We start from the raw sequence: 26,382 nt of genomic DNA, 5'->3' as shown, positions 1-26,382 counted from the left end.
CGATGACATCATGGGAAACAGACGTGCCATACCAAGTGATCTGGTGTTAGAAGTGAGATGGAAGTGGAGGTTCTGAAACCACTAGACCAGGTATTTCCCCTCCCTCTGCAACCTCTTCACGGATCGATTACTCGATCGAGCATTGCCCTTAGCGAGTACCTGCCCGCTTGGAAGAAAAGATTCGGCTGCCAGTTGCGGGTCGGGAGCGGCGGGGAGATCTCTCTCTCCCTCCTGCTCACCTCTCACCCGCGCTGGCACCTGAATCTTTTCTTCCGAGCAGGCAGGTACTCGCTAAGGGCAATGCTCGATCGAGTAATTGTCCTTAGCGAGTATGCTCGCTCATCTCTAATGATGATGCAGTGTACACCCAGTGATATCCTCCACTAGTCACACTACAAGATAAACTTATTCAATTCTCCACAGTGTGGCAGATAAAGCTCCTACACATCTCAATCCCTCAAGATGGTGATGTTATAATATAACATTTTCTTTAGACACTGGAATAAGAGACAAACATTGCTGAATTAGATTGAAAGTATATCTAATTTTACAGATTAAAACCACTTACAACATATACAAAAACTGATAGCTGTACATATGCATGTGGGGGTATAGCCTACTATCCAGTAGAGAAGACCTTTCTTTCCATGATGAAATGGTGAGCTCTCTGGCCTCCATTCACAGAGATTACTTTTTGGAATCCAGGTGGTTGCAAAAAATTGTGGACACGATCGAGAAAGTGCTCATTAGCAGTGTAGAAAGTACCCTGGATTCCCTAGTGCAGGAGATTCATTACCAGGATATACTGAGCATCTATAGAAAGCAACACATGTTCATTAAACAAATTCATCTAGGAGGTGCAGTTCTTTCTCCTAGCCGACAATGCAGCAGACAAGTGGCCAGCCTGAAAGCCGCACAGTTTCTAGAATGTGAATAGATTCCTCGCTGCTTTCATTGCCCTTATGGAACAGTTTGCATTAGTCTTTTAAATAAGGGGTGTGGGCTTTTTTCCAGGCCATGCTTCCTTTGCATACTTCTTTTTCTTGGGCTCATTAACAGTATCTGCAGTGAAGCTGGATGAAGTAGGGGCAGCAGTGATAGGGGCAGCTGTAGGCGTGGTTGGTGCAATATCCACTTCTGGTGCCAAGTTGGGGAAAGGCATGCCACCCATCAAAGCTGTACCATGACCACCAGCTGTCTGCGCTCCCGATTCAGCATGAGTGGGAGGGAGACCTCCATACAATCCTCCAGAGAATGGGAAGTTCTGCACGCGACGACCTACTGAGTCTTCTAAGCTAAGAGATCCAGATGTTTCGGTTTTCTTTTTCTGCAGCAATAGAAACACAGAACAGGTTAAAATGGATGCAAGAAATCTGAATAGTGGACACCAAGTCGGCCAAGAAATATTACGTACTTTCACTGGAACTACAGCCGTCTGCACCATGTTCCTGAAGCGACCAACTGAAGGGTCTACATCCTCTGTTACCGGAAAAAATATGTATTTAATATGCATGCATGTATATACAAACTACTTTCACAGTGGGGTAGGGTTTAGTATGGGCACCATTTGTGAAAGGCATGTTTTCAGTAAAATATACCCAGAATTTGCTTTCTTTACTAGCTTTATATGTTGCTACAGATCCATCTTATTTACTCCTTCATAACAACAGAACTTAAAGAAAACGTGTTGTCGATTTAGAACAGGGTGTGAAAAGACCTTACTGGCAGTATTACGTCTATAAAGCCTGCCATGCATTTTTTCACCTGGATTAATAATTTCATCATCTTCACTAAAGGTGACTCTGTAATTCCTCTTCTTTCTTCTAGACCTCTGGATGTCCAGGTTGCCCTCTTCTATGGTCAGTGTGGATATTCTCTTGTTGTGCGCAGTATTGAACTCTGTAAGATTCTGCAAATAAAGACATTTGAGTCTTAACGTCAATGTACATTTTTTTACCTTTTCATATAGATTGACATTTCACATTTAAAAGCATTGTTCCAAGTCATATGCTTTGTTTGTAATGTGTTCACGTGCAATCAATGTAAAATAGATTAATGACCGTGCTAAAACTAGCGGCTTTAATAGTAAACAGCCCCTCCTCCTAAATATAGGGAGAAACATCCAATTAATAACGCAGGCTCAGATAGGCAATGGATGGTCCACTGCCTAGCTGGAATTGTCGAAGTACTAATTTAGCTCTGCGGTCTTTTCAGTCTGGTTGCTCTCTGGATATCCTGCCTAAGGCTGCCTGCAGACGGCCAGGTCGGATCCGGCTGCGAGAATTCTCGCAGCGAGATCCGACCCGAGCGTCTGCAGAGAGCAGCGCGTCACTCACCTGCTCCCGCGGCCCCGGCTCTTTCATGTGCCGGCTGCGAGCCCCGCACAGAAATAGAGTATGCCGCCATTTGTTTGCCGCGCAAGATTTCACACAGCCAAATCGCAGCCGTCTGCATAGGATTGCGTTTGTTAAGGCAATCCTTTGGCAGCTTCCAGGGGCGGAAATTCCGCAGGAAATCCCACCGCGGAATTTCTGCTCCTGTGCAGGCGCCCTAAGAGCATTGGAGGGGTCAGACAATAATCCCAGACCGAGTACCTCCGAATTCATAATACATAACTGTCAGGCCTCCTCGTGTATCCATACAGGGTTGTGAAAAAGAATGACAATGCCTAGTTGTCAATTTAGACCTCTCCCCCCCCCCCCCCCCCACCCCGAGCACGCCTGGACAAGAATGCAGTTACTCAAGAAGAGCGATGCTTGCTCGAGTAACTGACTTATCCGACCATGCTCGCTCATCTCTATTAGGCACCATAACACTAGAGCTCAGATATCACGCAAAGGTGCCGCAGCTGCATTCATCTGTGTCTCACATAAAGACTTTACTGCAGTGCAGATACCATCAAGAAGGCGCTGCTCAGTGGTAAGCAAATACCCACAAGCACAAGGGGAGGTCAACAGAAGGGAAGAGGCCAGGCCAAATTTTCAGCAGCCATTTTACAGGTTGCTTGGCTTGACCATTTTTGTGTTTGTTTTATATTGGCGCCCTCTGCTGGCAATGTTGGGAAATGTGGAATTTGTTACAATGTAATTTGAAACTAAAAATACATATACATACATATATAGTAATTAAAAACAAAATTGGGTAAGGGTTAGAGATGAGCGAGCACCAAAATGCTCGGGTGCTCGTTACTCGAGACGAACTTTTCGCGATGCTCGAGGGTTCGTTTCGAGTAACGAACCCCATTGAAGTCAATGGGCGACCCGAGCATTTTTGTATATCGCCGATGCTCGCTAAGGTTTCCATTTGTGAAAATCTGGGCAATTCAAGAAAGTGATGGGAACGACACAGCAACGGATAGGGCAGGCGAGGGGCTACATGTTGGGCTGCATCTCAAGTTCCCAGGTCCCACTATTAAGCCACAATAGCGGCAAGAGTGCCCCCCCCCCCCTCCCAACAACTTTTACTTCTGAAAAGCCCTCATTAGCAATGCATACCTTTGCTAAGCACCACACTACCTCCAACAAAGCACAATCACTGCCTGCATGACACTCCGCTGCCACTTCTCCTGGGTTACATGCTGCCCAACCCCCCCCCCCCCGCACGACCCAGTGTCCACAGCACACAAACTGTCCCTGCCCAGCCTTCAGCTGCCCTCATGCCACGCCACCCTCATGTCTATTTATAAGTGCATCTGCCAGAGGAAAAGCAGGCACACACTGCAGAGGGTTGGCACGGCTAGGCAGCGACCCTCTTTAAAAGGGGCGGGGCGATAGTCCACAATGCTGTACAGAAGCAATGAGAAATCCAATCCTGTGCCACCTCTATCTGGAGCTGCACACGTGGGCATAGCAATTGGGAACCTATGTGCCACACACTATTCATTCTGTCAAGGTGTCTGCATGCCCCAGTCAGACCGCGGTTTTTTTTATAAATAGTCACAGGCAGGTACAACTCCGCAATGGGAATTCCGTGTGCACCCACAGCATGGGTGGCTCCCTGGAACCCACCGGCTGTACATAAATGTATCCCATTGCAGTGCCCTGGACAGCAGAGCTAACGTCAGATTAAATACAGGTGGGCTTCGGCCCACACTGCATGCCCCAACCTGACCGGGGTTTTTAATTCATAGACACAGGCAGGTACAACTCCCTATTGTGAAGTCCCTGTGGACCGACAGCATGGGTGGGTGCCTGGAAGCCACCGGCGGTACATAAATATATCCCATTGCATTGCCCATCACAGCTGAGGTAATGTCATGTTTAATGCAGGTGGGCTTCGGCCCACACTGCATGCCCCAGTCAGACTGGGGTTCTTTAGAAGTGGACACATGCAGTTACAACTCCCTGTGGACCCACAGCATGGGTGGCTCTCTGGAACCCACCGGCGGTACATAAATACATTCCATTGCATTGCCCATCACAGCTGATGTAACGTCAGCTGTAATGCAGGTGGGCTAAAAATTCATTTGATTACACTGTAGGCGAGGGCCCCCAAAAATTGGTGTACCAACAGTACTAATGTACGTCAGAAAAATTGGCCCTGGCCAACCAAGAGGGCAGGTGAAACCCATTAATCGCTTTGGTTAATGTGGCTTAATTGGTAACTAGGCCTGGAGGCAGCCCAGTTAAAATAAAAATTGGTTGAGGTGAAAGTTTCAACGCTTTAATGAGCATTGAAACGTATAAAAATTGTTTACAAAAATTATATGACTGAGCCTTGTGGGCCTAAGAAAAATTGCCCGTTCGGCGTGATTATGTGAGGTTTCAGGAGGAGGAGCAGGAGGAGGAGGATGAATATAATACACAGATTGATGAAGCTAAAAGGTCCCCGTTTTTGATGGTGATAGAGACCGATGCTTCCATCCGCGGGTGCAGCCTACGTATTGTTTAGGTATCGCTGCTGTTCGCTGGTGGAGAAGAGAAGTCTGGGGAAATCCATGCTTTGTTCATCTTGATGAGTGTAAGCCTGTCGGCACTGTCGGTTGACAGGCGGGTACGCTTATCTGTGATGATTCCCCCAGCCGCACTAAACACCCTCTCTGACAAGACACTAGCCGCAGGACAAGCAAGCACCTCCAGGGCATACAGCGCGAGTTCAGGCCACGTGTCCAGCTTCGACACCCAGTAGTTGTAGGGGCAGAGGCGTCACGGAGGACGGTCGTGCGATCTGCTGCGTACTCCCTCACCATCTTCTTACAGTGCTCCCGCCAACTCAGCCTTGACTGGGGACCGGTGACACAGTCTTGCTGGGGAGCCAGAAAGCTGGCAAAGGCCTTGGAGAATGGTCCCCTGCCTGCGCTGTACATGCTGCCTGATCTCTGCGCCTCCCCTGCTACCTGGCCCTCGGAAATGCGCCTTCGGCCACTAGCGCTGTCGGATGGGAAGTTTACCATCAGTTTGTCAACCAGCGCCCTGTGGTATAGCATCATTCTCGAACCCCTTTCCTCTTCGGGAATGAGAGTGGAAAGGTTCTCCTTATACCGTGGGTCGAGCAGTGTGTACACCCAGTAATCCGTAGTGGCCAGAATGCGTGTAACGCAAGGGTCACGAGAAAGGCATCCTAACATGAAGTCAGCCATGTGTGCCAGGGTACCTGTACGCAACACATGGCTGTCCTCACTCGGAAGATCACTTTCAGGATCCTCCTCCTCCTCCTCTGGCCATACACGTTGAAAGGATGACAAGCAAGCAGCATGTGTACCCTCAGCAGTGGGCCAAGCTGTCTCTTCCCCCTCCTCCTCATGCTCCTCCCCCTCCTCCTTAACGCGCTGAGATATAGACATGAGGGTGCTTTGACTATCCAGCGACATACTGTCTTCCCCCGCCTCCATTTCCGAGTGCAAAGCGTCTGCCTTTATGCTTTGCAGGGAACTTCTCAAGAGGCATAGCAGAGGAATGGTGACGCTAATGATTGCAGCATCCGCGCTCAGCATCTGGGTAGACTCCTCAAAGTTTCCAAGGACCTGGTAGATGGCTGCCAACCAGGCCCACTCTTCTGTAAATAATTGAGGAGGCTGACTCCCACTACGCCGCCCATGTTGCAGTTGGTATTCCGCAATAGCTCTACGCTGCTCATAGAGCCTGGCCAACATGTGGAGCGTAGAGTTCCACTGTGTGGGCACGTCGCACAGCAGTCGGTGCACTGGCAGATGAAACCGATGTTGCAGGGTCCGCAGGGTGGCAGCGTCCGTCTTGGAGTTGAGGAAATGTGCGCTGACCCGGCGCACCTTTCTGAGCAGGTATGACAAGTGTGGGTAGCTTTTCAGAAAGCGCTGAACCACCAAATTAAAGACATGGGCCAGGCATGGCACGTGCGTGAGGCTGCCGAGCTGCAGAGCCGCCACCAGGTTACGGCCGTTGTCACACACGACCATGCCCGGTTGGAGGCTCAGCGGCGCAAGCCAGCGCTCGGTCTGCTCTGTCAGACCCTGCAGCAGTTCGTGGGCCATCTGACTCTTCTCTCCTAAGCTGAGTAGTTTCAGCAACGGCCTGCTGACGCTTGCCCACCGCTGTGCTGCCATGCCGCGCGACACCGACTGCTGGCGACGTGCTGCTGCTGACACATCTTGATTGCGAGACAGAGGTTGCGTAGGAGGAGGAGGAGGAGGGTGGTTTAGTGGAGGAAGCATACACCGCCGCAGATACCACCACCGAGCTGGGGCACGCAATTCGGGGGGTGGGTAGGACGTGAGCGGTCCCAGGCTCTGACTCTGTCCCAGCCTCCACTAAATTCACCCAATGTGCCGTCAGAGAGATATAGTGGCCCTGCCCGCCTGTGCTTGTCCACGTGTCTGTTGTTAAGTGGACCTTGGCAGTAACCGCGTTGGTGAGGGCGCGTACAATGTTGCGGGAGACGTGGTCGTGCAGGGCTGGGACGGCACATCGGGAAAAGTAGTGGCGACTGGGAACCAAGTAGCTCGGGGCCGCCGCCATCATGCTTTTGAAAGCCTTCGTTTCCACAAGCCTATACGGCAGCATCTCCAGGCTGATCAATTTGGCAATGTGCACGTTTAACGCTTGAGCGTGCGGGTGCGTGGCGGCGTACTTGCGCTCAAACAGTGGCGCTGGCGACGTCTGGACGCTGCGCTGAGAGACATTGCTGGATGGGGCCGAGGACAGCGGAGGTGAGGGTGTGGGTGCAGGCCAGGAGACGGTAGTGCCTGTGTCCTCAGAGGGGGGTTGGATCTCAGTGGCAGGTTGGGGCACAGGGGGAGAGGCAGTGGTGCAAACCGGAGGCGGTGAACGGCCTTCGTCCCACCTTGTGGGGTGCTTGGCCATCATATGCCTGCGCATGCTGGTGGTGGTGCCTCCCCAGCTGATCTTGGCGCGACAAAGGTTGCACACCACTGTTCGTCGGTCGTCAGGCGTCTCTGTGAAAAACTGCCACACCGTAGAGCACCTTGACCTCTGCAGGGTGGCATGGCGCGAGGGGGCGCTTTGGGAAACAGTTGGTGGATTATTCGGTCTGGCCCTGCCTCTACCCCTGGCCACCGCACTGGCTCCGCCTGTGCCCACACCCTGACTTGGGCCTCCGCGTCCTCGCCCGCGTCCACGTCCTCTAGGCCCACCCCTACCCCTCAGCATGGTGTATTACCAGTAGTGCAGAAACAGAACGCTGTAATTAAATGTGCCGCTTATTGGCCTGTGGTTGGAGGCTGACTTCGCTTGCGGAACGCCAGGAAATAATTTTGCGCAAGCCTGCTGTAACACTTAGCTGGCTGCGTATGAATTTGGAGAACTACTACACCCAGCACAGACAGACCGAGAACACTGAGGACAGTCACAGGCAGGCCAAATAGATTTTTTTCCCCAAATTTTTTTGCAAAGGCCCACTGCCTATATTCAATCAATATGTCTTCTGTCCCTGCCTAAGCGCTTCTGGCCCTGGAGTATTACACTGCAGGGCGCAATGCTCTGCACGGCCGATATACCAAAAAAAAAAAATGTGCAACACTGCAAAAAGCAGCCTCCACAGTACTGCACACGGTTAGATGTGGCCCTAAGAATGACCGTTGGGGTTCTTGAAGCCTAAAATCACTCCTAACACTCTCCCTATAGCAGCTCCGGCATCAGCAGCACTGTCCCTGATCTCTGTCAGAATGCATCTGTGGCGAGCCGCGGGAGGGGCCGATTTTTATACTCGGGTGACACCTGATCTCGCCAGCCACTCACTGCAGGGGGGTGGTATAGGGCTTGAACGTCGCAGGGGGAAGTTGTAATGCCTTCCATGTCTTTCTATTGGCCAGAAAAGCGCGCTAACGTCTCAGAGATGAAAGTGAAAGTAACCCGAACATCGCGTGGTACTCGTCACGAGTAACGAGCATCTCGAACACGCTAATACTCGAACGAGCATAAAGCTCGGACGAGTACGTTCGCTCATCTCTAGTAAGGGTGCTTTCACATCTTTTCTGGGAATTCTACTTTCCTGTTCCGTTCGGAGAGCAGGAAAGGGGAATCCCTGTGGCTGAACTTTTCAGTTCCTGGACAGAATTGAATAGGCCCGGACAGAGCACATGGACTAGAATGTGGTCCACGCGCTTTCTGCCCAGATGCCCGGCTTTTGGATGGAAGAAAAAGTGCTTTTAGTATTTTCAGCTGAATTTGCGAGGAAACCTCTGGACAGAGATTTCAATGCAGAAGTGAAGCCACCCCAACATTTTCTTTAACCTCTTAAGGCCACTGTCACACACAACGCTTTCTTCAGCGTTTACCACAGCGCTAAACACTATACAACGCCTGCATTGATTTTAATGGGGTTTTGCAGACTAGCGTTAAAACACACTAAAATAGAGCAGACAGCGTTCCAATACTTTTTAATGCACCTCATCACCCATTGCCATGATAGGGTGGGAAACACTTGCGAGTCTCTCATACATGAAACACGCGCCTGAGGATCGCAATTACACAGAAGCTTTTTTGAATAAAAAAGGTCTTACATCAGTGTGAAAAACACACTTTGGCAAGAGTGGTATCCGGCAATTTCTTGGCCCAATATCGCGCTTGCCCACGTGAATGAAGCCCAAGACAGATACCCGATACCCATACCACATAGTAGTTCAGAAATAACATTTATCATCCTTGCTATGGATCTGACCCTTTAGGCCGCCTGTAGACGGCCGGGTCGGATCCGGCTGTGAGAATTCTCGCAGCGGGACCTGACCCGAGCGTCTGCAGAGAGCAGCGTGTCACTCACCTGCTCCCGCGGCTCTTTCATGTGCCGGCTGCCGGAGCATGCGCAGAGCGGGGCCGGCGAGTGACGTTTCTGTGCGGGGTCGCGGAGCCCCGCACAGAAATAGAGCATGCCGCGATTTGTTTGCCGCGCGAGATTTCCTGCGCCCAAATCGCGGCCGTCTGCATAGGATTGCGTTTGTTAACGCAATCCTATGGCAGCTTCCAGGGGCGGGAATTCCACGGGAAATCTGCAGGCGGCCTTATTCTTCTCTGGGATTTTTTAATGAAAAGAAAAAGGATTGTATTTTCTACTATGAAAACTGCAACTAAGAAAAAAAAAATGTAGATTTTAAGTTCTTTTCTTTTTAGTCTCACTAAATGGACTTTATAGTGCAATTGCTTATACACTGTAAAGTGTACAAAACAAAAAAAAACAAGTTCCAGGAAGGAGTTATCAGAATCAAATGAAACTTTATACCTGCAATTCTAACAATGATATGAGCGATTAAAATAGAGTAATAGGATCACTTCTGTGCCGGTCACTGCACTGGCTGCCCATCAAATATGGAATTCAATTTGAACTCACCACCTTTACCCATAAAGCGCTCCACAGCACAGCGCCCCCCTACATTGCCTCCCTCATCTCAATCCACCACCCAGCCCAGGCCCTCTGCTCTGCTAACGAAATCAGACTGAGCGCCCTTTTAATTTGAACTTCTCATTCCCGCCTCCAAGACTTCTCCAGAGCAGCACCAGTCCTCTGGGACACGCTACCCCAAACTATCCGGGCAATCACTGACACAGAATTTTAGGCGCGCTCTAAAAACGCACCTCTTCAGGGAGACATACCATATCCCCTAAACCAAACCCCTCTGTAGTATGCCTGATAACATGCTCCCTGTTCTAGTGATTGCAATACCTGCTAGCTGTAATCAACCGCCCCTAGTCACTATACAGTGCGATACAGGCACAACCAACTACCTCAGGTCCTTGGACATACTCCTTCCTGCACCTTGACGTAATAGTAAAAAAGCTAGTGATGTAACACTTTGAAACAGCAGCCAAACTTGAATATAGATCTAAAAACACCCAAAATAACGCTTATTAGCAACAGTATTAGGTCTGATAAAAATAACTCACATCTAGTTCTGTCTCCTCCTCAGGAAGACCCAAAAGACCTTTCAGCTCATCATCGTCTCCAATTTTATCATCTCCTTTTAAAGCTGATGGAAGGGTTTGAGGTTTCTCTCGAAGTGTGTACATTCGTGTTGACGCACCAAACGAAACAGTGGAGTCAATGGGGATCTGTTGAGGCTTGTGCGGTTCTAATCGGATATGGCCAAGGAAAGTCCCATGGGCTGGGGAAAATAAAATGTGGATACAAAAGTCATAAAAAGGGCACATATAAGATCAAAATTCATTATATCTAAATAGGCAATATATTCCAAATAGAAGCTCATTGAGTATGGACTTACTGCTGTTGAGATCTATGAGAAAGACTCGCTTCAAATGCTTGTGGTAGACTAGTGCTGAATGGACTCTGGAACATGACTGATGGTCGATTGTGAAGTCACACAAATCTGGGTTCCTCCCAAACAAGTAGTATTTCTTTTCATCAATAATAAGTTTCTGCAGGAAGTTTGAAAAATGAAAGTGTCCAGAACTGCGTCAAAACACAAAAAAAAGCATGCAGAAAACTTTGCAACTAAAGGCCCATTTACACAGAGCGAAGATCGCTTAAAAATCACTAAAAAGCGATCGTTTGAGCGATAATCGTTGCATCTAAACACGCGGCCATTGTGCACTGCTAGTTGATCGTTAAATTCAGGACAACCTAAAAATCGTCGCTCAGCCTTATCAGCAGTTCTCCACTGGTAGTGCCAATAGCATTGCTTTCCGCTGGAGAACAAAGGAACTGAAAGCAGATAAAGTGCCCTTGGGCTATTGACTGCATTCAGCTAAGGCTTCATTTGCACACTTAATTGCTCTTAAGTAGCGGAGTAGCTACTTAAAAAGTAATGCAAAACGATTGCTCAAAGCTGTCACTCAAACTGTCGTTTGAGCGATCATCGCTCCGTGTAAATGGGCCTTTAGACATCAGAACAGTCCAAGTACCTTGATAAATTGCCATACCATATATTTAATTGAGTTATTCAGCCTTTAAAAATTGAAGGCCTAGTCTTCGAATAGGCCAATATCTGATGGATGGGGGTCCACCACTTGGGATCCCTATGATCAGCTGATTGAGGGGGCTTGTATGAGCGCTGCAGTCTCTTCAATGCTTACATCAGACCACAAACCTGCTTTTAAAAATAGAGCGCTTTATTATTTATGGCAGCCATTCTGAGTACTACAGGCTTGTCTTATTGAAGTGAATGAGACAAACTTGTAACGCTCAGAAGAGCCGCTACAATTATGGCATGCTTCGTACAAACAGGTTCGCACTATGATATGAACACTGAAGAGGGTGCAGTGCTCATATGACCACAGCAACCCTTTAAATCGGCCATAAGGCAAGGATCCCGAGCAGCGGACCCCACCAACAGATATTGAAAGCCCATCTTGAGAACAGCCCTTTAATGTTTAAAGGATGATTGACCCTTTTATCTCTGGAATGAGCACCACAATCTAGAATAAAATAATATCTGTACAATAAGTTATAACCCAGAGTGTCACTTCACACACTGAGCTTAAATGCTTACGGAAGTTACTATAGCACTTCTAGGACCCAGATATCACGGATGTACCCTGGAGATGAACCAGAGCAGATATCTAGGTTAGTATCAAGTGCGCAGCAAAAACTATCACTCACTTACTGCCAAAAACAGAGTTCTTTGTTACTCACCGCAAAATCATTTTCTCGAATGTTCATTAGAACACAATGAAGACCTTGGGTATAGCCCCTACCACTAGGAGGCAGACACTAAGCAAAGAGTTGGCTCCTCCTAACAGCTCTACCCCCCCCCCCCCCCCTGCCATCACTCAGCTAAAGGCTAACTAAATATATAACTCAAAAACAACAAACAACTAAATGAGGAAGTGAAGGGGAATGTCAGATCAAAAAAAAAAATGAAAAAAACACAGCTAGTTCCCTCGAGCAATGGGTGGCTGCCGTGTTCCACAATGAACATCAAAAGAAAGGATTTTACAGTGAGTAACCAAAAAAAAAAAAACTTTCCTCGACTATGATACTGGGACATTCAAAAGCAGTCCCTAGGGGTGGATCAAAAAATCCTTATGAAGCAATCAGGGTATTGCTGCCTGTACAACCTATGATTAAGAGCAGCATCAGAAAATGCACCCTGTAAAACTTTGTCCTGATGAAGTACCAGAAAAGGAGATCTGCTTGACTTGGTAAGCTCAGACACACAGCAGATCACAGTGATGGTTACCAGGAAGGCGATCTTCCAAGATAGACAGAGGGCAATGTGACATATTGGCTGAAAGCAGACAAATGGTAATGCATCTAAGACCAAATTGAGGTTCAAAGGTGCTGTCAGGAGATAGTGAGGAAGGGCAGAATTTGCCATTTCCTGGGGTAAAGTAAAATACTACGCACCACTGATTTAGAAGCCGGGAGGGGGGATTGAAAAGGGCCAATAGTGCAGAGATTTGACCCTTTAAGGATCTGGAACTCAAGGCCACATCCATGCCTAATTGGAGCAAAAGATTCACATATGCATGGGTTGGAGATGCTGATGCCTGCGTCATTCCAAGTAAGCCCTCCACACCCTATTGTAGATGCGTGATGCGTGAGGAAGGTTTTCTGGCCCTGAGCATAGTCTGGGCCAGGAAACCTTTCAAAGCTGTGGATTCAACAGACACACCATCAAATATAATGTATGCAAGTTTGGGTGAGGAGCTGGGCCCTAGTGCAGCAGATTCTGTCTGAGTGGCAGTGGCCAGGGCGTTTCAACCAGTAGGGACACAAAATCGGCGTACCAAGAACAATGTAGCCAGTCTGGCATTATGGGAATCATTGGTGTGCCCTCTATTTTGGCTTTATTGAGGAGCTGTGGGATCAGAGGCATCGGTAGAAAGTTGTACTGGAAGGATAAGTGGTTCCATGGGTTAACTAAGGAGCCTACCGCAACAGCGGAGGGTCGAGAGTCTGCGACAGAGTGGTAGCTGCCTGTTGAGCTTGGATGCCATCAGATCCATGACCAGTACGCCCCAGGAGAGTGTGGTGCCCACTCTACTGGGAATACAGTTTCCCTGCTGAGGAAGTCCACCATCCAATTTTCCACTCCTGGAATGTCAATGACCGAGATGGTTGGAACGTGGGCCTTCGCTCACCAGAGAATTTCGTCTGCCTCCCTCATCACAGCTGCGCTTCTTATACAGCCCTGATGTTTTATGTACGCATTGTGTCACGTTGGATCGGATGACCAAAAATAGTCTGTGATCAGTGTGTTAAGAGACAGGCAAATAGCTACGAGTTTCAGTACGTTGATATGGATAGACGATTTAGAGGTCGTCCGCTGTCCCCTGCACTGTCAGGTTGCTAAAGAAACTTCCCCAGAATAAGAGACTGGCATCCGTGGTCATCTTCCAGAGAAGGGGAAGGAAGGACCTCCCCTGACAGAGGTTGAGCATCATTAGCTACCAAAGGAGAGAATGGCGGACAGATTGAGAAAGGATCAAGGGCCGATCCAAAGACTAACATGATCAGTTCCAGCTGGCTTCGTTGTAGTGGGCGAGTGTGGAATTGCACATGCAGGACTGACTTGAATATGGCTACCATGAGCCCTAGCGCCCACAGGCTGTAGCAGATGGAGCTCGTGACCACAGAAGAAGATGCGTTACTGGAGAAGTACAAGCTTATCTCTTGCAAGTTGTACCTTCATCTGAACCGTGTGGAAGAATAGGCCAAGAAAAGGAGGGGCGCGAGTCGAGGGATTCAAGCGAAAGGATCTTTGCTGGGGCTTCTCGGTGCAACCTTGTCTTCAGTAGGGAAGTCAGTGATAATCCCGATGTCCCTCCTTAGTAAGGTAGTAGGGGGGATTCTGTCATCCTGTGAACCCAAACAGTCCAGGTAGGTCTGCATCCTATGGACACCAAGCTAAAACCGATTTAGCAGAGTGACTGCCAGAGGAGTAAAGCTGGTAGGAGGAGTCAACTCTTCCTCTGCTTAGTTGCAGCCACCTAGTGGCAGGAGCTATACCCAAGGTCTTCACTATGTAACCGAATGACACAGCCAAGAAAAGTTAGTATTATTGAATAAAATCACTAGAATAAAATACATAAGACAAGAGGGAAGTAGAAAGAACCATACACAAGATATAAATTGGCTGAAGCTACAAATTTAGGCCTCCCAACTACCCCCTGATGACAGATTATGGAGATCATAAGGATAATACAGCTGGATTGCATCACAAAGAAAAAGGCAATTTCACAGTATCCATTTAGTCATCAGGACTGTAAGTCCCCATAGAAGGTGTGATCATTATGCTGTGGATCCATGTTGGTGTATGGACACCCCAGAGATGAACAGTCACAGATTATTTTAAAGTCTAAGCAACTGAGTTTGCAGAATGTCAGCACTTTGTATAATGGCCCTTTTACACAGAACGGAGGCGGGGTAAACGACTGCACGAGCGCCAACGACACCGCTAAGATTGTAAGCGTTTACACTGAAAGACCTCACCGCTGGATGAAGCGCTGAGTGGGGAGTTTACACTGAAGGGTAATCCTGCGATCCAGCAATGGTTTTTATACCAACTAAAAGTCAGTGAACAGCGAGTGATTTTTTTTGCATTTACACTGCATGATTATCGCTCACATTCGTTCGTTTGAATAGATTTGAGTGATAATTGTCTGGTGTAAATGGCTCACTAAGCACATGGATCACTAATAGAATCTAAACACTTTGCATCTGAATATAACTTCAGGTATTCTTAGAATGAATATACACATAGCCTTATTAAAGGTTGACCTCATAGGAGGTATATGGAAGCTTCTATACACCTTTATGAGGCCATCTTTAACTGCAGGAAGCAGGCAAAAATAAGTGAACGTAGCTAAGGGAGAACAATACCTGGGTGAGTGCTGCAGCCCCCTCATTCTACCCATCAGCTGGGGTCCCAGCAGCAGGACCCCCACTGAACAATACTTTTGACATATCTCTATGACATGTCAAGATTTTTCTGAAAGTACAGGTACTCTAAGTATAAGGATGTTTAAAGGTAGATACTTGGTGGATGGCTCATGCATTGTATAATGTCTGATATTTGACCAAGGTGGGTGATCCACTAACACCCTAGCCTGCTTACCCATGCCTCTTCTCAGTTTATCTGCCCTCTAATGCTCCCAATTTCCTTACCACAATGTTCTTTATATCTACAGTGGCATGATTATCGACTGATCAGTTCCTGCCGCATGAGGATATATATATATATATATAAATAAAACATAGCTTTCAGCTATACAAGCTCTGCTTGGCCAAGTGTGTATGTTCGTTGCAGTGCACAGATGGAGACAACTCACTGCCTGGCACTGCGGGCAATGGCTTATCTGCTGGCATTGCGAAGCCCCAACACAATTGATCCGGTTTTCCCTAGCATAAGCTGTCTGAGAGCAGTGAGGAGGCCCCCGTATACAGGAGATCCTGCCGTCTACAGCAGCATCCACATATAGTAATCTAGTGTTTATGGTCAGCCTTGGGTCGGTCTCACACAACAGAATTTGAATTGTGGATTCTGCGGGCTGTCTGCCTGGGTGATATGCGCTAGAGTCAATCGCATTTGCTTCTGCAGTTACAATCACATTAGTGTGTTGGAATTGTGTAATCCAGGATCGGAAAATAGCCCACTGTTCTCTATGGTCGTGTATATCCACAGCCTGTACACAATTATATTGCGTATGGGCTGCGGGTATACGCGTCATCGTTAAGTGAAGATGTTGGAAATATTAAGAAAAAAAAACAGGTTACTGTGTATGACCACTTGTGTGTGTGTGGTTATGCTCAGTACAATTTTGCCGCCATATGCAGGGTCACTGCAGTCCCGCAGCGGTTCCCGCTTACAGCCGTGTGAGCCTGACCTTAGTTATGTTTCCCTAAGCCAGTCCCTGGTCTACTGGACAAAAGGAACACAGGGAACTCTTATTTTGTGGTCTGAAATGTGTATTAAAGGGGTATTCTGGCCATTTCCTACTGCTGATCCATCCTCAGATTACTACCAGAAAGAACCCATGTACAACGTCATCATAGGAACATACGCAGGTTTAATCTAAGCCAAACATATACTTAGCTTAACATAAACCTGCACAGTTTTGTATGATGACGTTCTGCGCTATTTCTTCTGGAATTGTAGTTTATATGGATATGTGGAAGACTAACTATCCAGCAGTCCGATGTGAGGCGCTGGTGCTGCTCTTCTATCTACATTGCTCTCCTTAGGATGGGTCATCCATAGTTGATTAGCGGTGGCCGCCTGTCGGACGATTCTCCGGTTTGTTATCAGCGCAGCAGAGCTGGACGCCTACATCGGTGATCAGAGCCGGAAGTGTAATAGAAGGCATTGGAGTCAATGGGAGTGAAGCCTACTATTACACATCTGATCACCGATGCGGGCGCCTGGCCGCGCTGCACTGATAGAGGGACGGAGAATCAGCTGATCGATTTAGACCCGGAGCTGACCGACTACTGATGATCCCATGGCAAACCCCTTTTATACTTATTAGATCGCTGTCACTAAACATACCTTAGAATGACAGCGCTGTCACTCACCGTCTCCTTCGGGCTCATACACTTATTTTCACTTATGTATATAGATTGTGTGTAACACGTGAATAAAGAGCGTAGCATGTTCTATTTTACTGCGTATTACACACGTACAGACCTATTCTCTATGGGTGGTGTATTCACCTCTGTACATACACAATACACTGCACATGTGATGCTACTAGAAGGGAGAGGAGGAATTTGCAAGTAAAAAAAAAAAACGAATGAAGCGAGTTACAATGCGCCTGACAGCGTGCGTGAGCTACGCCGCCACGTGCAGCGCACAATCGCTGCCATACACGGCGTCAGCCGGCTCAGGCAGCGTTTTACGCATACACAGCTGGAAGTAAGGCCTTACCCCTGTACCCTCGGGTGCGCACGCATGCACTCAATGCAGAAAGGTGCTGTCGGACACCCCAATAAGATGACAGAGATTTGGCGCGCTTGCATAGTGGGGCGCTACGTTTGCCCAATCAGCAGGCGATGTAAATGTTCCAATGATCAGACAACGAGATCGGCTTGTTTCCGTGAACATAGACGTCCTTGCTGGGCGGCTGCGCGAGTACACATAGGGAGTAATATGGGGACGAAGGCTGATATTGACAAGCATCGATCCCTACACTGCGGCTCATGTGACTAACAGCCTCTGCCCCACGGGCAGATCACCCGCACGCTTACCTCTATCAGCTTATCACCTTTAACCACGTCCAGATGGAGTCCTGGAGGAGGTTTTCCTGCCCTGCAGAGAGAGGAGCACACAACATTATTCCTGCAGCTTCCCCTACAGTATACAACATGGCTCCAACTCCAGACCACACCTCCCCGGACCTCATGCCCGCCGCTGCCAGGTAGCCCTGCGCCCCTGTGCCATGCACTACTACAACTTGCACGGCTGACAACAAGCCGTCTGTGTAAAGCCCCATCTCACCAGCTCGGACACTCAAATAAGGGTTTGTTAGAGTTCGGATTCGCCGCCATCTTTGCTCCCGCTCCGCCCCCTGGTACAATTCTGGGTTAATACAAACACTACATCCGTTCTTACGTCTGCGCATGCGTGTTCTGCTCCAATTCCCTGCCAACCAACGGCACGTTGCCAGCCAACCGCGTGCACTTCCGGTCTGTCCTGCGTGTTTCAAGGACTGGTATACGCAGGCAGGTGTGACATGCTGTAGGCGCTGTTACTGCTGTGATACGGGGCTCCAGCATATACCGAGGTGTAGCATATAGTGACTCGTGTAATGCATAGCCCCGGATTGAAGTGTGTCGCGGGCAGTGGCTCCCTCTACAGGAGAATGGCGCACACTGCACCTCCTAGTTAAGGAAAAAAGTAGATAATAAAGTATAGCTGTGTGGCGGATGCCATAAGAATCTCTCTGGTGGTCCATCAGACTACACATAGGGTGACTAATGGTGCAGGTGTGACAGGCGTTTCAACCTTTGCATTAAACATTGACCTGCAGATCTAGAATGTGCCCCAGATTTCATATACGCTGAGGAGGTCACATGGCATTTAATTCTGCTCTATGTGGCCAAGACTTTTTAATTCGCCACCGCATAGCTTGTGCTGTAAATGCTGCTGATTTTCTGCAACATGAACAGCCTGTGTGAAGGCATCCATAGGTGTATAGGGGTTAGCCAGTTATAGACGATCAATGGCTATCAATAGTAGATCGGTTCGAATCCACTGCCTGGGACCCCTAACAATCAGTGGTTCACCAGCCTCACACAGGCGAATGATTACCACTAGAGATGAGCGAGCGTACTCGGCCATGCCCCTTTTTCGCCTCGATTTCCGAGTACTTCCGTACTCGGGCGAAAAGATTCGGGGGCGCCGTGGGTGAGTGGGGAGTTGCAGCGGGGAGTGTGGGGGAGAGGGAGGGCTCGCCCCTATTCCCCGCTGCTACCCCCCGCTCTGCCACACCGCCCCCCGAATCTTTTCACCTGAGTACGGAAGTACTCGAAAATCGCGGTGCTCGATCGAGTAATTACTCAAAACGAGTAGGTTTGCTCATCTCTAATTACCACGTATTACATGTGCGCTGTACGCCCATGTGATATGCAGTCATTTGCAGGCAATCATTTACACTGCCTTATCAGCCACCGTGTCTTTTGCGGCCGCGTCTTCTTTTACCACTGATCTGTCCGCATTATCGATTTTTCTGGTGACTCTGCTCACATTACATGGCCAGAATCCCTGAGTCTGAGTCCGGTCAGCTTGGCCCCCAGTGATCTATCAGGTCTTATATGATTCAGCACTTCTCTGTTTGTTACTCTGGCCGCCCAGGGTATACAGAGCAGCTTTCCCCAGCACCACAGCTCAAACGCAGAAATCCTCCTCCTATCAGCTTTTTTTCGCAGTCCAGCTTTCACATCCATACATGGCTATGGGGCAGACGCTGGTTTGCACTGTCCTGCATTTAGTTGCTATACCGATATCTCTACTTTTCCAGATTTTGTCCAAATTTAGTATCTCGCTTCACTTCGGCTCAGTGCAGGAGCACTTTAGCTTGATGAATTGCTGGTCAGTGGGGATCCTGAGCACCAGACTCCTGACAATCTACCACTGATGGCCTTCCAGGTCTCTTTTACACGAGCCTGCCTTTAGCGCATTATAGGGGCATGAAAAGATCCCGTGCAATGGAACCAATGCTTTCCTATAGAACTGTTCAGATGAAGGAATTTTAGAAGCGCAAAAAGCACACACCAATCAAAGATAGGACATGCGACTACAAAGCTCGTATCTAAGGTCCGTGCTGCGAGAAAAGATAGGACATGCGACTACAAAGCTCGTATCTAAGGTCCGTGCTGCGAGAAAAGATAGGACATGCGACTACAAAGCTCGTATCTAAGGTCCGTGCTGCGAGAAAAGATAGGGCCTGACCCATCTTTGGTGCGAGCTGCGCAGAAATTTCCATAGAGTCCTATGGGAGTAGGATAACACGTACCATGCAGCTCCCGATCATGTGAACAGGGAATTTCACAGCTAATTAAGTTAAGACTTAATAGCTGAAAATCAGCCGTTCACACGATTTTTTTAGGATGATGAGTGCGCCAACGCTGGATTTTATGTCGGTTGAAACTGAGCAACAAATTAAAAAAAAATTTCGGAACAGAAAGTAATTGATGTTTATGTAAAATTAAAACCTGCTGATTACACTGGTAAAACTGAATAATAGCAGCACGTCTCATGGTCAAGTTATTTAACCCCTTAGTGAACAAGCTTTTTTAAAAATTTTTCGCTTAACAAAATCATAACTCCCTTATTTATCCATTGACGTCGCTGTATGAGGGCTTGTTCTTTGCGGGACGAGTTGTATTTTTTAATGGTGCTATTTAATGTATCATATAATGTACTGAAATTTTTTTTTAAAGTTCGAAGTGGAGTAGAATATAAAAAAAATGAAATTCCGACATCTTTCAGATCGTCTTGTTTCCACGGCGCACAAACTGCAACAAAAATGACATGATAACTTTATTCTATGGGTCAGTACGATTGCTAGGATGCCAAACCTATATATTTTTTTTTTTTGCTGTACTACTTTTATTTTTTTTTTAAGACATATAATTTTTTTTAAATTGTTTTCTGCGCGCAATACCTTTTTTATTTTTCTACCCACATAGTTTCGCAAAGGCTCATTTCTTGCGGGGTGTCCTGTAGTCTGCATTAGTACCATTTTGGAATACATACCACTTTTTGATCACTTTTTATTGCATTTGTTCTTTGAGACAGAATGACCAAAAAAAGCGCATTTCTGGCGTTCTTTTTTTTCGGACGACGTTCACCGTGCGCAGTAAATAATGAATTACTTTGATAGATCGGATTTTTACAGACGCAGCGATACTAAATATGTACTTTTGTTTTATGATTTTGATTCTTTTAGTCTAACCAATGACCTGTAAAAACACACTTCATTAATTACAACTTACTGGAGAATTATCTGCAATATTTCCACCACTTTTTAAATTCTTTTTATTAAGCAAGATTAATGACGAGTCTACTGGATTTATTGTATAAACATATTTCCCAAAAATACAATACAACAGCAACAGGATTACATTATTCCCCATAATTGAAAAACCTTATGTGGCAGAAAACCGCATATCATATTTGAATTCAGCGCACTAAAGTTACTATGAGCCGCCTATCTGCTTATCGGTTACAAAAATTGTGTTGCACAGTGTTATCGTTCAGTTTAGCTCATCTAAATGATTTTCTGAACCCTAATCGTTCTGTCTAAATGCACCTTTAGGTCTTATTCACATATCCAATGGATCAGTTTACGGGCTCGTTCACACGGCCGTATAAGTACAACACTACGACTCTCGCAGTGCAGAAAAAAAATTGACTCACTAAAAATAATCCCCCCCACCTCCATTTTTTGGCATTCCCTAAATCAGATAAAAGTAATAATGTAAACGGTTTGGTATGTCCAAAGACAGGGATACTTACGGAGGCTGGTTGGGATGGGCTCATGGGGCAATAAAACCGGGTATCACTCATCCTCCCATGTTTTTTGGGGAGGTATTTTTTTACCTCAGTGGAAGGAATGGGGTGTAAAAAGTGGCGCTCTGCGAGGCTTCGCAAGCTTGTGGAGGTGCGGCGGTCTCACACAGAAGGCGCCCAACAAGCTGCTCCTGGAACTGCATGAAGGCGAGCGTTCCCAGGGCTTCTTGTAAATTACGTATTACAGCTAGCGATCTCCATAATGCCAGGTTCACACGGCCGTAGGTGGAATCCGCTTGCGGAGGCCCGCAGCGGATTCCAGCTGTGAGCCTGGCCACGTAATATACTGCGCATAACTGTGTACTCACAGACAGTCATGCGCCGTACATCTTTTTTTGTTTGTATTTCCCGTGCCATCGCTTAGCGATGACACGGGTACCCGCAACCCGATTACACAATTGGCTCTATGTTGCGGATATCCACGGTAAAATAGAACATGTTGCGTTCTGTTTTCTGCGAGTGGATTACGTAATTCCGACCTGCTAATGTGAGCGGGATTGTGTAATCCAATGCATTTGATTGAACCGTGGATCAAACGCATTCGAAATCCGCAATTTCTGTTCGGTTGTGTGGGCCCATCCTAAGGTAGATTGCTACCTTTCTATCATGTGACCGGGGACCACGCAACTAAGCCAGCGGTCACTGCTCCAGGCTCTTGGCGACCTTTGGTTCCTGGGAGCAAGGTAGTTTTAAACTTCCTGGGCGCTCCTCGGCTTCTGCGCATGGGCCCGGCGTTTTAGTTCAATCAAGTTTTATTAATTTTGAAAAGAAAAAAAAAAAAGAGTATTATTAAGACATAGTACAAATGTCATTGATGGCTTCACATGACCGTATAAATACACTGTTCATCGCATCTTGGTGTCATACAACATGTAGCATAACCAAAGTTGCACATATTGGTCTCCTATGTCTCGTTTCAGAAATTGAAAACTGTGCAATATGGGACTAACGAATCATGAATACAACTTGGGGGGAAGGGAGATGGGGGAGAGGTAAGGCGGGAAAAGGTAAAGGAGGGGTTAGGGGGGATAAGTCGGCCTCGCTTACCAGCGTTGAGTGGTTTTTACTGATCATGGGCCCGGCGTTTTGCCGGCGGACGCATACGTAGAGGCCGGGGAAGGTCCGTGAGGGAGGATCGCATCGGGGTTTAAAAGCGGAGGCCTCCAATAAGAAGTTTCATCTCCTCTCACTGATTGCACTGGTGAGGGGAAATGAAACGTCAACTTTTTTTAAACTTTTACTGAATCGCTATCATCTATTGGATAACGGCGATCACATGACCAGGAACCGCATACCACGGCAGCCCGTGACATCTCCAGGCAAACTTTGGTAGCCAGAAGCACAGATTTTAAATTTGCCAGACAATTCTTGACTTTTGTCCGCCATGTCAACGGCATGGTTGTTTTAGGCATAACCTCATTTAGGTATTAATTATGATGAAATAATGCAGATTATTATCCTCTAATGTATTATTAGAGTTATTATCCAGGTGGACATCCATGACCGAGTAACCCATTGTTAGGGTCCGTATTACTTTTTCTTTTTCTCTCCTCTCTTCAATAGTATTGTCATGTTAAGCATTGCCCATGCTAGCCCCCGATCTGCAAGATAATTGATGGGACCAACACAACCCAATATACACATTCCAAGCGAAGGTATACTCTCCCTACCACTTGGACAGGTGCAGGTTCGGATTCTAACACGTTAACCAGTCAACATCATACCCAGGTCCCATTATATATTGGAATGTGAACCACACATTGACTTACTTGATTGCCTATACTAAAGGCTATAACTTGTGTATTGTACACCCTATGCAATGGGTACATTTTTCAATATGTAATTTACATGTTCTCTTATTGCATGTTAAAAAATTCAATAAAATTTTTGTTGACAAAATAAAGTTTATTATTATTATTAGGATATGCAATGTCCACTGTCCCCGCTGCGGGGAAAACCAGGTAAGCAGAGCTCATCGGCCACAAGCTACTTTTCATGGTCCAGAATACAACTGCTATTTTTGAAGAAATAACACTGTCATCTTACTAAAAGCCCCATTTAGGTAATGTAAAAAAGCTGCATCACCCCCTTCTTATTCAGCAAGGTCGAAAGACAAAACTTCAGGTGATATTGATGATGACCATTATAGGGGTTGTCCAAGTTGTAGCTCCTCTGTAAAAGCCCTGTCCCCCATATACTAACACAACAAATAGGCATACTCCTCTCTCCCTGCACTGCTTGGTCCTCCGCATCATTTTCTTTGTTTACAGGATGTCACTGGCGCTGCAGCCAATGACAGAGCAGAGTGACCAAGCACTGAGCTGTCATTGGCTGCAGCACCTGTGACATCCTGTAAACAGACTGGAGGAGTCTGTAAATGTGGCATCAGAGGGGAGACCCAGAACGGGACACAGCAGGGAGAGGTGAGTATATGCCTACTTATGTTAGTGCATTGCGAACTAGGTTTTACAGAGAGGCTACAACTCAGACAACCACTTTAAAGAGACAGCAGGTACAAGGAAAAACACTTAAATCTACTTAAGAAAACAAGAATTTATTTAATTTTCCTAAAAACAAGGATAAACTTGTGTCTGATCCCCCAGTTAGCACCTGACAGCTGTCCCAGTGACTATTCTTGCACAGGCTTTTACACAGCAACGACCATTGTCAGTGAATGAAAAGTGAGCGCGGTGTGAATCGTTCCAGCCCCCCCACCTCCATTCCCAGTAAACACGCAGTCACTCAAAGGCTGAGTGACTCCTTTTTACACGGCTCAAGAATCACTTGGTATTTAGGGGAGTTAAGAACCAAGTAACTCCGACAAATGAGGCCAGTTGGCGGTCACCTGTACACAGGGCAATTATACCCGTATTAGCTGTTTCCAGCAATGATCGCCCTGTAAAAACACTGTATGAGCATAGTGCATCTAGACACTGGGATTGGTAGCCATTCTTCAAGGCAAAACTGCTCCAACTCCTTCAAGTTAGACGGGTTGTGTTGATCTCAAAACTCTGGCAGACTGAGCACAGGTTTCTCTCAAGAATCTTTCTTCCCCTCCTTCCTTCACTGTGGAAACACTGTTCATGAGGTGATGTGAAGTATTGGGTTTGGGACATGTTACGACAATGGCCAAAAAGGTCAGTGTGTGTCCGCTTTCATGCAGGTGACAGAATCGCACGATTCTCTCATACTGCAACAGCGCTACAAAGCTCCTGCTCTGAAATGGGTTCCTTCAGATTAGCAGTGTTTTGTAGGCTGCTACATTGGGAGGAGGAAAAATATATATATATCACACCATGCTGCATATTGCCACGATTTGCAATGTTTTGTAGCCCATGTTTCCCTATGGAGCCTGCCTTTGTGGTGCGCTGCACTGCATCACATGAAAACAGTTCTTGTGCAATGCGATATAACTTTTAGGCTGGATTCACACAGGGTGGATTTGCCGCAGCAGATCCGCCCGCGGCCGCTAATCTGGGGATTAGCCAGCCATGTGGATGAGATTTCTCAGAAATCTCGTCCACACAGGACGGCTAATCCGCTGCAGTAAATCCGGTTGAAACCGCGGCTGCGGCCGCCGAAGCCACGGTTTCAAAATAAGCAGCATGTCTATTTACTTTCTTTTTTTTGGTTTATTTACGTCGCGGCCGCGCTCTCCTCTATGGGAGCACCGGCCGCAACGGAAAAGCGAGCGGCCGGGCCGCTTTAAAGCCGCCACGGTTCTCCCGGCGGAAATCTCGTGGTTTTTGCTGCGGCCAAACCGCGAGATTTCCGACGGGAATACGCCCCATGTCAACCCAGCCTTACAGTAGGAAGTCCTATTGTTTTCCCTAAAATAAACCGCAGCTACATAACCGCCCCCAAAATACATCACCTAAGAGGCTCTGGGACACTTGTCTGTAGTCTTCATTGACACTTAAAAATCACATGGGCACGTTATTTTGCCATGGCAATGGCCAGTGTGAGGAAGCGCTTAAGATGGCAACAAAGAGGGCATCCCTGCAGTTTACAGCTAATGCATGGATGATTTCTTCTTGGCAGCAGGGTAGTTTCACATTGTGTTTAAAAAAAAAGCATACAGCTTTTGTGGCAGTAGTCCATGCAGTTAGAAGCAAAGTCTGAAGTGGATTCAAAAGGAATGTGAAGAAAGGGCATAGCCTTGTACCTGCTGGGATCCCTTTCAGTCTTTGGCAAAGAGTTAGTTGGAACGTGAAAAATACATAAAAAAAAAAAGATCCATCGCACAAAATCTTTAATCCTGAGATCCGCTATTGGAAGAGAATTGGGTAGATGCCGCACACTGTCGGTGGAGTTTTATCCAATGTATATGGGCACCTTCTACGTGATTCTTTACTAGAGGCAGCAGTTTTTTCAGGACTCTGTTCAGTTCTTTGTGCCCCATCCACACAGTTTTTGGGGCAGTAGTCCATGCCGTTAGAAGCAAAGTCTGAAGTGGATTCAAAAGGAATGAGAAGAAAGGGCATAGCCTTGTAGCTGCTGGATCCCTTTCAGTCTTTGGCAAAAGAGGAAAAAAAACAGCAGAAGTGTTATACTGTTATGTTTCACTCCTCCCAAAAATGCTCTAGCCAGATGGGAGATGTAGTTGAATAAGGAAATATGAACACTACAATACAGTGTTTTACCTTACTTGTATTTAAAAAAAAAAAATAAAATTTTAACATCAGTGGCATTCTTTGCAACGCAGAGTATGCACTAGATATGGTGTTGTCAGTCATATTGCCATAGACCAGGGGTCCCCAACTCCACTCCTCAGGGACCACCAACAGATCATGCTTTCAAGATATCCTATGGTAAGAACACCTGTGGTAATGTCTGAGGCACCGACAATAATTACATCACCTGTGCAATACTGAGGAAATCCTGAAAACATGACCTGTTGGGGTCCCTGAGGACTGGAGTTGGGGGAACACTGCCATAGACTTCTCTATGAAAAACAAGGAGGTGAAAACAAAACCCACAGCATG

At 47.1% G+C, this 26,382-nt stretch overlaps 1 protein-coding gene and 1 non-coding gene across 2 annotated transcripts; both read right to left on the bottom strand.

Annotated features, from left to right (window-relative positions):
• Nucleotides 1-524: 524 nt before the first annotated feature.
• Nucleotides 525-17,900, bottom strand: PPP1R8 (protein phosphatase 1 regulatory subunit 8). Its single transcript, XM_066573524.1, has 7 exons — nt 17,822-17,900; nt 17,572-17,632; nt 10,646-10,799; nt 10,311-10,528; nt 1,765-1,909; nt 1,415-1,479; nt 525-1,327 (listed from the first exon to the last, which is right to left on the bottom strand). Exons 1-7 carry the CDS (start codon nt 17,869-17,871, stop codon nt 986-988), a joined length of 1,035 nt encoding a protein of 344 aa, XP_066429621.1. The 5' UTR covers nt 17,872-17,900; the 3' UTR covers nt 525-985.
• Nucleotides 11,814-11,963, bottom strand: LOC136594659 (small Cajal body-specific RNA 1). Its single transcript, XR_010788600.1, has one exon. It is a non-coding gene; the product is annotated as a small Cajal body-specific RNA 1 (non-coding RNA).
• Nucleotides 17,901-26,382: the final 8,482 nt, after the last annotated feature.

Source organism: Eleutherodactylus coqui, chromosome 1 (assembly GCF_035609145.1).
Source record: "Eleutherodactylus coqui strain aEleCoq1 chromosome 1, aEleCoq1.hap1, whole genome shotgun sequence".
NCBI classification, from domain to species: domain Eukaryota; kingdom Metazoa; phylum Chordata; class Amphibia; order Anura; family Eleutherodactylidae; genus Eleutherodactylus; species Eleutherodactylus coqui.
This window is presented reverse-complemented; position numbering and strand designations above follow the sequence as displayed.